This window comes from Xenopus laevis, chromosome 2S (assembly GCF_017654675.1).
Source record: "Xenopus laevis strain J_2021 chromosome 2S, Xenopus_laevis_v10.1, whole genome shotgun sequence".
Classification (NCBI taxonomy): Eukaryota; Metazoa; Chordata; class Amphibia; order Anura; family Pipidae; genus Xenopus; species Xenopus laevis.
Window position 1 is genome coordinate 86458309 of NC_054374.1, and position 12171 is coordinate 86470479.

General features: G+C 35.4%; 1 protein-coding gene across 2 annotated transcripts in view; it reads left to right on the forward strand.

The window, feature by feature from the left end:
- Positions 1-12171, forward strand: part of rasa4.S (RAS p21 protein activator 4 S homeolog) — a 49117-nt gene that overhangs the window by 10915 nt on the left and 26031 nt on the right. For both annotated transcript variants that reach the window (XM_041584100.1, XM_018249639.2), the window contains exons 2-5: positions 5499-5555; positions 6449-6562; positions 9573-9634; positions 10484-10613. In XM_041584100.1, coding sequence (XP_041440034.1) covers positions 5499-5555; positions 6449-6562; positions 9573-9634; positions 10484-10613 — 363 coding nt within the window. The remainder of the gene's footprint in view (positions 1-5498; positions 5556-6448; positions 6563-9572; positions 9635-10483; positions 10614-12171) is intronic.

The following is a 12171-nucleotide window of genomic DNA, read 5'->3' on the forward strand; positions in this document are numbered from 1 at the left end:
GGCAACCTGTAGCTACTATATGATGCGTATACAAAGCATTTACATTAATTATGATAGGAATTACGGACATCAGAACATATCATCTGCATAGCTCTAACATAGAATTATAAATAATACTAAATAATGCAAAGGGTGCTAAACCCATTTAATGACAACCAAGTGGCAAAACAATAACATTTTGAGGAACAAGCCTCATTGTGAGATGAAATGAGGCTTCACCCCAAAAACGTTCTAATTTTGATGCTTTTTGTTGGTGGAAATAAATGGTTAATACTGAGGAACATCTACAGTAATATAACATAGTACTGAGGTTTTGTCTTTATGATGCTATATTCTGATTTTCCTAGCTATACCATACTATCATTATCATGGGGCTTCACTCCATGCTACCTTCTTTTAAAGAAATTATATCACCACAGAAGGACTGTTGGAGCGATTATAGTAATAGAGATAATGTAAAACGGAACATTATTCAAGAGTGAAACTGCCAACAGAATGAATATTCCTGTCAAAGATGCTTGCCACAACAAAATACAGAATAGAATTAGACATGCAGGTAACCAAATACAAAGAGAAAAATAAAAAGTAAATGTTTAGCAGCCATTTATGTTAGAATGATGGAAGTGGTTTTTTTCGGAGATAATGGTAATGTGTGACTGTGAGCTAAAAGTTGCTGAACACCCTCAGAATTCCAAAAGAAATGGTTTGAAGCCTTCACCAAACAAGAAATGCACACTGTACAGGTGCAGTTTCACTCTTGTATTACTATTAAATAAATGACTTTGCTGAAATGAAACATTATCTGTATTAGATATAACACAAATGTCCACACTTTGCCCCTTTAGGTTTGACTAACCTGTAGAACTCCCTTTAGCTGCCAGGGGTTTTGCTAAGAATTATAAACTGTGGTTCAGCATCAATTGGAGGTCCATGGCCTAGCTGTCCATTTCATACAAATATGTGACTCAAAAAATAGATTTTAGCATATTGCACTACCTGCCTTTCCCAATAAAGAAGATCACTTTTGTAAGCTTTTTGCCCAGAGACATTTTCTAATGACATCATAACCTTGACTCTAATTTTTTTCTGTGGATGTAGCAGAAAAATTACATTAGGAGATTAAATACCTTAATATTGTGTTGTATAATTAATTTTGGGAATCCACCTTGATCCTTGTGAATGTGTTCTCTCCCGCTGCTGCAGAAATAACTGCACTTATCTGACATCAGGTGGCCAATGTACTCAAATGACGAGCAAAGATAATCTAATTTCAAGCATACTGGCATGCTAGTTGATGATAGTGTGCTAAATAAAGTCCCATACCTCATATGGACTTTTAATGATATAATGATATAATAAAATTTAATTTAGAATATAATTTGTAATTAGTTTTATAAAATAAAATGTAAGTTATGTACATTACATTCCAAAATAATTTTCTTCAGTTGGATCATATTTATTTGACATGATTTGGTATGTGTTGGTAACAACTGTTAGATACTAAATGCCACCTTATTTTGTGTTATTGAGTTAACTATATGTTTTTTTTAAACAGTTCATAATCTGAAATAGTGTAAGGAGGCTAAAGGCTGAAAAACATGTTATTTCTTTAAAATGCTGCACTTAGGATGTGGCCACCAAGAACCAAATATATTTATATTTAATATATATATGTGGTGGTCCATTTTATGTAAAAAAAAAAGGCCCTTTAGTATACTTATAAAGAGTAAAGAGTCTTTTTTCAAGAGAAAACAACCACAACCTTGATAGTCATGATAGTCTACCATCATAATTTAAACCATCTATTCCTCTAACCAGTCCAAATGACCTAGTTTTGATGTGAATCAACGTCAAATAGTTAAGGCTGTAATCTGGGCATGTTGGTAAATGCATTGTGCCCTTCTCTTGCAGTGATTTTTCCCACTGACTACTGACTCAAGAGTCAGAAGATAAACAAACAATCCAAAGCTTGCCAACTCATCAGATCTGTAATTAGGTTCCTATCATTAAAAAGAGGAAATAAATAGTCATCATTTAACATCATTTAACATAGGAAAAATACTTCAAGAAAACTATATACTTTTGTCATAGTAAATGCTGACCTTTTTGCTCACCACCCAAGTGTAAACATAGATAGGACCTGATTCATTGAACCCTGTGAAACATTGGCAACAGCTGCAGCTCTTGATCTTGAGCTGGGACAGAGAACATGAAATGTCGGCATTTAACGTAAGTGTGATGGTTCATTGGTTGGAAATACTGGCACTGAGCTTTTGATGCTTGTACAGACTGCCTCAGCTGATACAAAGAAATTACTTGCTCCCCTTACTATATTTCAATAGCTATAAATAATAAGTAATACGTATAAATAATATGATATGTTGTATGGTTAATGTTTTACAGTTAGCAAGACCATGGTACCTGGAAAACATGTCCATTCTAGGACTCTATAACCTTCAGTTATATTTAGTCTTAATTAACATAATTTAAATACTTAAAACAGCACAGCTTCCAGAATTGCTTTATGAATATCCAGCACTTTTTTCTCTTCTCTGCATGTTTTTCCTCTGGGCAATCTGCCTTTCCTCCTCTCATTCATGCAAAATAAATTATTTAAAAGGCAAGGGACTTCATTGCATAGAAACGAAAGTCTTAGAAGAGAAGTCTTATGGCTTTAAATGCAGAACAGCACACGGTTGCTCAAATATTTAGCTGCCTTTTTCTGTTCATTGCTCTGGCACTAAATTGGCTTTTATTAGAAATGCCATTTTAAATCATGTAATAGTTCACATTAGTGCACAGCATTTTTAAATGTAAGTGTGTGTTCCTTTTTTGTAACAGGCATTTATATGATTATGCGGTTTTGTGTAGTTATTACAGATTTTCCATCTTTCAGCTCATTCTACAGTGGCATAGTTTATGCTCCACGAATGGCAAAGCTTATGCTCCATGAATGATTTGCAATAAGATTATCCACATGGCCATCTGTCTGCTGATAACATTGGCTAGAAAAGCAATTTTGAATGAATCTTGGCACAAGTTTAACAAATCCCTTTCCAGTTTTGTTTCCAAAATATCAAGTCTCAATCAGTTGCTGGCATAAATACTGAAATTAACAAACTCTGCTGCTATCCCCAGATTATTTAAAACAAGGGTTCCCTTAACCAGTGATTGCTTTCTACAGATAAGCCCTGAACTTTTCAATTTTCTTATATAGTGGCAATGACTTATAGTTATACGTCAGATTTTTGTCTGCGATTTGTTGTAGTGCAGCTATTTCTTATTTGTGATTCCGATTAAAGTGAAATAGATCTGGAGTCAATCACAGTGGCGTTTTTGTTGTACTCTGTTAACATGACTCTCTAATGCAGGGGTTCTCAACCTTTTTTACCCGTGATCCACATTCAAATTTAAAAAAAAGTTATAGAGCAACTTAAGCTAGCAAAAAGTTCCTGGGGTGCCAAATACGGGTTGTAATTGGCTATTGATAGCCCCTATGTGGACTTGCAGCCTACAAGAGACTCTGTTTGGCAGTACACATGGTTTTTATACAGCTAAAGCTTTCCTTCAAACCAGGAACTGAAAATAAACACCTGCTCTGAGGCCACGGGTAGCAACATCCAACAGGTTGTGTAGCAACATGTTGCTTCTGAGCCACTGGTTGGGGATAACTGCTCTTATGATATATGTAGGAATTCTCACCCCATGCAAGTATCGAAAGCTGCATGTTTTGCAAAGTAACATAAATCATTGTCCCCCCCAAATTAATCTATTTTACACATAGGTTTGAGTTTCTTTTAGGGACCATTTTTTTCACAACAGTTTTTACCATCATACTGGGCAGTTTGGTATTAATTCTCTAAAATGAAAGAACCACACTTGTAGATTGAACTATTTTTAAATTAATTTGTAGAATTGATAAGTGTAAAATAGATGTGGCCAGTAAGCAACAAGTAAGTCTGTAACCAGTAAGTCTGACACCTAGTTCTTTGGGGGCTATTAGGAGAATGCATACAGAAAACTTATTAGCAAGAAAGCATTTTCTCTGTGCAATCATTTACCTTTTGCTGTATGCATTTCAAAAATTCAGCCCCTAGGGGTTGATTTATCACATTTGTATTTTTTTTCATTTCATTTTCCCATATCAAACTTTAGTGCTGATTACTATAAACCTCAAAAATGTCAATATTAATTAAGTGTATAAAGCATGAACAACTAAAAAAACCCATCTACGCAGGTGAGGTCATGTAGAAGTCAATAGGAGCTGTCCTTACTGCTTATCAAATTGTAAAATAGTTATTTACTTCGAGATTTTAGAATTTTTAGGGATATTTTTTGCTTGTAGTTGCACACAATTTTTACGAAAACTAGGATTTTCAAGGTTTCATTGTCATATTTGTATTTGTTTTTGTATTGGAATTATTTAATAAATGAGACATTAAAAAAGCAATGTCTGTAAAAATTGTAATTAATTGTTGAATTATTTGCCTTTGAATTGTATTTTGGTGCCTGTGGCAGCAGACCCCTACATTCCCCATTCAATCACCTGTGATCATGTTTGAACCTCGGCAACTGAACCCCATGGGAAAATCTATCCAGTCTTTTCACCCCATGTGCCTTTTCCCCCCTCTCTGCTCAGGTGCCATTCTCTCACTGATGCCCGCATGAGCTAATCTCAACCCCTGCACCTTTCTCCACATAGTGTCCACTTTTTATCCCATCATTTCTATTTTTTACCCCTTCTAAGTGGCCTGCCTACCACACCACCGGGCTGTTACGTGCAGCTTCCCTAGCTTGTTGCACCAGCCACCTTTTGTATTCATTGCAACAATAATATTTTACCTGGTTGTAGTTGTCATAGATCCACTTAGTGGCAGAATCTATAATCTAATTATACTATATCATATTAATAAGTGTTACAACTGCTCTTCTGGGTTGTTTAACAACCTTAAAGGAAATAGGCCATTACTTAAAGAAACTAATATTCTTCAGGTATAGCTTATAGTTCAGGAAACACATTGCTTCCCATAAAAACAAAGGAAATTAGGGAGCAGTAATATCTTTACAGAAATTACTGTAAATCTGGGAAATAATAGTCAGATCCTTTGTTACTTATTCTTTGGAAATTATTGCAAGCCTGAAGTAAAGCTGTAAAGAATATGTGATAATAATAATGTTTTTATAACAACGCATCTACAGACCAGATATTGCTAAAGTGTATATAAAGAGTTCTAGATGCAATTTAATTATTTGTCTTATTTTAGTTATTGCTAGTTTTTATTACTCATGTTTCTATTCACGCCATTTCCTATTCAATTATTTTTGTTCATATCAATGCATGGTTGCTCAGCTCAGTGATCTTTTAATTAAGGCACTAAAAGCATGTCTTGTTGTTTGGATATACCTCTCAGTTCAGCATGTGAATCTGCCTTCTTTGGATTATCAATTTTATTCTCAACAATTCATGATTTTCTCTTTTGCTTTTGTTTCTTTTTTAGCAACGGCAGTAGTGATCCCTACTGCATTGTGAAAATTGATGATGAGACTATTATCAGGTACTGCTGTCTTGGTTTCCTGAAATTATAAAGAATTTAAATTTTTAATTATGGAAAGACTTTGTACCCAGAAATCACTTGGTCCTATGCATGCCAGATAACAGATACCATAAATGTATATATAGAAATACTTATAGATAGATATAAAACAATTATCATTTTTTTGATAAAATTTGACTGTGTACCCCTCTATTTTTTGAGTGCAGATACTCCATAGACATATATACACACATACATATATATATATATATATATATATATATATATATATATATATATATATATATATATATATATATATCAGCGGTTAGTTGACGCTCAGTGATATAATTTATGTATGTCACAATTATGGCTTTTTCAGTTGCACGGGACTTTAGGTGTGGCTAACAGGCCCATTGGAGCCTCACGCGCCGGCAAATATGTAAAGAAGATAAAGATTGTGTCTGGAGGGGGGGTCTTGGCTGCACATCCTGCACCCGGGCCCCAACAGTGTTGGTTATCCTACTGCAGGTTAGACTAGGAGCAACACTAGGGGAGCTCTAGGCATGTACCTCTCCTTTCTGGCTACCCCTTGTTTAAGATCCTGGAGGATATCTGGAGGGGTCTTTGCTGATTTAAAGCTCTGTTAGCACTGTTTCTCAGACTACTGACTCTTTTTCAGTTCAGGGTCACTCATGGAAGACCAAGGAAGCATATTTTACAGTATACAATTAGTAAATGAAAACAGACTTCAAACTCAGGGAGTGGATTTTCAGGGGGGTTTCTGAGCATGGCCACATCACTTTACTCCCTGGTCTTAACCCATTTGTGACACCAGCTGATGAGCAATGCAAGTAATCTGGGGCAGTTAATGGTTCAGCTATAACTACACTCTTCTTATGTTTTTTCTGTAGAACCGCTACAGTGTGGAAGACTCTTTCACCATTCTGGGGAGAGGAGTACAAGGTCCACCTGCCTCCTAACTTCCATTCTGTGTCTTTCTATGTGATGGATGAAGATGCACTCAGGTAATTACAACTAACATAGTTACATAGTTAAGTTTGGTTGAAAAAAGACCAAAGTCCATTAAGTTCAACTCCTCTAAATGAAACCCAGCATCCATACGTACACACACTCACACTGACCCTCCATACACTCACATAAACTGCAGTTACCAATAGCTATTAATTTAAAGATGAAAAAGAGGCATATGACAGTTCTATAGCCACCCTTTCGTCTGCTGGCCCAGGCAGCTGGCATATCTATTGCATAGGTGCCACTATAGGGTGAACCAACTCCCAATGAAAGAGTACTATCTTAATTAAAACTAGTGCTTCTTCCTAAAATGCGCCATAAGTAGAGTGGATTGGAAAAACCTCAAGAAAAATTAATTTCCTGTTATTTATATATCGCCGACAATAGCAAGATTGATTGGACAAATTATGTTTACACATACTGGAAGCTCCTTATAATTGACTTTCGAATTAAGGCTGCAAGCCTTGAAGCCCTCTTTATTCTTAGCTAGGCAATGTGCCCACAGAAAAATTACAGTGTAACGGGTAAATGTACATAACATTATGCTTACCCTTAGGGGCTTACTTGTTTGATCATAAGTGTACTTCTTTGACAGTCTGGCAATTAGTACACTAACATAAACCAATTTTAGGACTACCATATATTTTGAATGCAATCCCTAACATTACACTTGAAAGAAAAGGCATAATTTTAAATATAGTGCTGAAAATCACAGTTGACCTAAGACTGAAAATGTCAAAATACGCTAAATGACAAAAAGTTTGTGGAGTCTCCTTGGGGTCCCTTTCGACAACAGGGGCTCTGACTGAAGCACTTTCCGTATCCCCCCAATGACTAAACTACAACTGTGCCATTTCCTACAGGTACAGACCTTTGTAGCTATGCATGACATCCATATTCAGTTAAATGTTTGCAAATACAACTGTAGTTATTCTCTTTTGAAACTAGAGTAGAAATTGAAAGGGGGTGCATGGAGCAAAATTACAGAAGGGCTGCATAATTGCGATGCAACCAACAATGAGCATATTCAATTAAAAATAATGTGGCAGCAGAAACTGGGAATTCCAATTGAGTGGATTTCCACTAAGCAACAGATATATCTCAGAAAATTAAATGCAAAACACTTGAGTTGCTCAGCAGCAGCTTTCTGGGTATTTGCAATGCATGAATTAATGGGTTAAAAGAAAATCCACGTGAATGCAAAATCTTAATACATCCTAATCAATATATGTGTTTTATTTTAACAGTGTTGGACAAATATACAAAGAAACATATTCAGTTTAATGAGAAATGTTATTTTTGTTTATAAGGCAAGCCAGGAACTAAATTCAGAAAAGGATTTCTCATTACAAATCTCAAGCAAATTAATCTGACACTCAGCAACATGTGCAAACATATGTGTTGATTCCTATAGTCAACCATCAATGTAGGAAAAAAAGAAAAATAAATAACTTATTGTCTTACCTATGTTTTTTACTTACTTCAAACTTCAGTATGTGGCTGAGAGAGCCTCGGGGTAGTTAAAATTGTCACATACTGTCTCTATTGCCAAAATAAGTATTTTCAAAAAAGGGACTATTTAATAAAAACCACACCTTTCAATGGCATGGTGACAATTTTTTTAAAATAGTGTACTGTACCACCTCTGAAGAGAAGATCTTGAAGAGAGATTATGATGGGTGGTTAAAGGAGTTTAACACTGTTAATCATATATCTCATTTCTTGTTTGATTCCTCTGAAATAATCTCTGTCAACATGTCTTACAAATTGTGTGCTCAGAATGCAGGGTGATCCATACACATAGAAGTACACAGGAAGGGTACTACTGGTATGTTTAGCCTATGCATGGAGAATGGAAACACTTGAGATGTTCAGGAAATAAGTGTGTAATCTGTTTTGCATTAGCACAAAGAAGTAGCTGAGGACAGACAAACTTCATGATGAACTGCTTCCAACAGCAAGGAGCTAAAAACACTGGCACGCAATACTTATTCTTGGAAACTTGTCAGTTGGTCTTGATTTGTAATAGTTTTTAATCATTTGCCTCCTCTTCTTCCTCTTTGCAGTCTGCAATTTAAAATGCTATCTGTAGTCACTGACCCTGGCAGCAGATTTCTTGTTATTATCACGTTGTATTACTTATCTATCTATTCAAACTCGTTTCTACTCATCATCCAGTCTGCCATACAACTAATTGCCTGGTTCCTACGATAAATTGGGCCCTAACAACCAGATAGCTGCTGAAATGCCAACATTGGAGCCCACTTACAAAATGTATCAAAATATAACTATGTCTAGTGTTAGTTTCCCTCTTTAATAAGATTGTAATTACTATTATGTATTCTAATTTATAGATATGAATTCCTTTTAGTACTCCTTTTTCATTGACATTGTGCCATTATATACTATATGACCCATTAGTTGAATAGAGAATATTTATATATGTATTTATATATGTATTTAATTGATATTACCTGATGACTCTACATGTTCATGTACCAGCTTTTCAGATGTTTATGCATTCCCTCATTCTGGCTTCCTTTTGAGTCACCAGTACACGTATGGGACCCGTTATCTCGAAACCCTGGGATTTAAGGGTTTTTCTGTAATTTGAATCTCTATACCTCAAGTCTTGGGAGATTGTTGTCATATAATTCTGAGGTTTTCTGTATAAGGGTTTCCCATACCTGTAATTTTTTCTCCCATGAAGTTTTCTGCAGAAGAAAATGAAAATTTAACTTGCACTTCAAATAATCAGTGAATGATGTTGAATGTTACCGAACAAGAATGGTAGATAAATACCTAAAGAGATAGATAGCAGCAGAGAGCTATGAATACACAAGCTTTTTTTTATTTTACAAATACACGTGATTTCTTATTTAATGAGCAACCATCTTTCTTGTTTGTTCACAAAGGACATTTACATAATGAATGGAAATGGAGCAGCCAATTATAATCAGAAATGGTAATGCATTTAACAGAAGCTGTTTGTTTGTTTTGTAGTCGTGACGATGTCATCGGAAAGGTCTGTTTAACACGTAATGTCCTGGCTGAACATCCTAAAGGTAACTTATTTCTTTGATTAGACTGGCACCATGAAAGACAATACATCACACTAACCAAAATTATTGTCCTTATTATTATGTCATATTAAAGTCCTTTTAAGTCAAGCTTGTTTGCCTTCTGTATAACTATGCGTTTATATATATATAATACACAAAAGCCATGAATATCCTGTAAATTATATCCTTATAAACGGTGAGTTCTGATGTCATCAGTTATAAACGGTGAGTTCTGATGTCATTTCTGTCACATGACTCAATGAAATTTGTGTATTATAATAAATAAAGTACCCCCAGTTGTAAAATATGAGGATATTAGAAGTTATCTCGGAGTTCCATGACCTATATAAAAACACTCGGCCTTCGGCCTCGTGTTTTATATGGTCATGAAACTCCTCGGTAACTTATAATATCCTTATATTTTACAAGAGGGGGTACTTTATTCACTATATATATATATAAGACAATATAATAGGAGCCAGAGGTGTTCACATGTTATACATGAGCACATGCATCTCTGTTGTTTGGTTTGACTGGAGATCACTGAGTAGGGCTGCCAATCCAACTGGTATTTCTGTGGCCTAGCCAGAAAAATAGCAGGCAAGGCCAGGGCCAGTCATCAGCCCCCCCTTTATGTAATTGACCCACCCCACTTACTTTATAGTAGATGAAGATGCTATTTCAAGAAAGAATTACAGAAAAAAACATTTATTTCATATACAATATCACTTGGCTTCTTTAAAATAAAAAACACAAAATAGTATGGTTATATGAATTTTAAACCAACAATGTTAGCTGAATGTACACATTGCTCTTTGTATTACATTACTTTGTGTACTTATTCCTTTTAAGGTTACAATGGATGGATGAATCTAACAGAAATAGATCCAGATGAAGAAGTACAAGGAGAAATTCACCTAAGAATTGAAATAATTAATACAGATGTGCCACGTAAAGTACGCTGCACAGTGTTTGAAGCAAGGTAATATGTGGTGTATAAAAGACTGAACCAATTAAATCATTCCATTCTCAGCATTGAACTAGAGAGATTGTTTTTTTTCTAGTAATCTTTTTTTGACATTCTGCACAATGCTAAATGGAGAACATTTTGGCCCGTTAGCACCTGGTGCTATAGCAGGAAATTCATTGATTACAGCAGAAAAGAACTAATCGATGCCCCATTTTAGTTCCTATAGCAGTTTACTAGCCAAGTTAAAATTTCAAGAGCCCACAGTTTTGCCAAGTTATCTGGCCCCTCTGTGCTTAAGTTTGCCCATTAACTCGGCACGTTGGCCGACCAAAGTACAGTATATGACCAAATTCCACTAGTATCCATCTGATTAGATTATTAGTGGAGAATGGGACTTTTGCCCCATGATTGATTAGATGTTGCTTAAGCAGTATTCCAGTGTATAAAGGGGAAACAAAATAGAAAATATTATTGTATGCATTTAGAATATGCACATTTTTAGAGGCTCATGTGATTGTTTTAAAAGGCAATATACATCAATGTTTAACATAAGCAATGTTTAATTTTATACTTGCTCCCTCCAACAAAGTTGGTTTTTAAACAATATAATGTGCTCTGTAGAAAGAAACCCTCACTTTGCCCAGCTGCTGCCTGTATCTTAGGTAGTGGTGAGCAAAACCCTGGGTAAAATGTGCAAAACATGAAGTCAGTGGGCATTTTTGCAGTGACTTTTTCAGTGCAAAAAATATTTGCTAATGTGGAATTTTGCCACAAATTTATACCTGCTAAAAAAATTAGCTCATCGTTATTGTTAGGGTTATATAAAAGGGGAAGCTCATTTTACAAGGGCTTTAAAAGTGACTAACTTGATGTCTTTCCTAAAGAAAGATAGAAAATAAAATTACATTTGGTTTAACTGTTCTGCTCTAATTAGCTCATGACTTAATAATAGCTAAAACTGTTTCTTCATGAACATATGTTCCCATTTAAATGCAAATTTATGGAAACATCTGCATATGACATCATCCCTAAGTCCCTGATTTAGATGTCTTAGTCTATTGGGTACTTCATCCACCTCCACTTGCTACTTTTTAACCCTCATGCTGAATATTTTAGTGTACAGAGCTGTAAGAGAATTCTTCTGCCCTGAATGATTGCTTACTACTAGAATAATTTGGTGCTGCCCTGTTTATTAATCACATGGTTCGCAAGTGCCCTACTTGTAATGTACTGGGTATTTTGTGTGGGGGAATGTAGTGTGATGTCCAACCTCCTCAAGTGAATCTAATTTCCAGTAGGCTCGGAGTCCAGGATGAGCTTGAGGGCCACAAATGCTGTAGGCATTATATTGAGGAAAAAATATATTCAGGATTTAGGAGCCTTGTGTTATGTGCACTTTATATGTAGGACCTGTCTAGTAATTCTAAAACAAGTGGACTTGCTGAGTAATCATTGAAGACTGGTGTAGGAAGTCCTCGGCATATAAACTCTACTAACCCAATAGGAGAGTAAAAGTTCCTGACAAGGAAACTTGGGTGTCAGAATGTAGCTGCATACCAGACAACTCCCA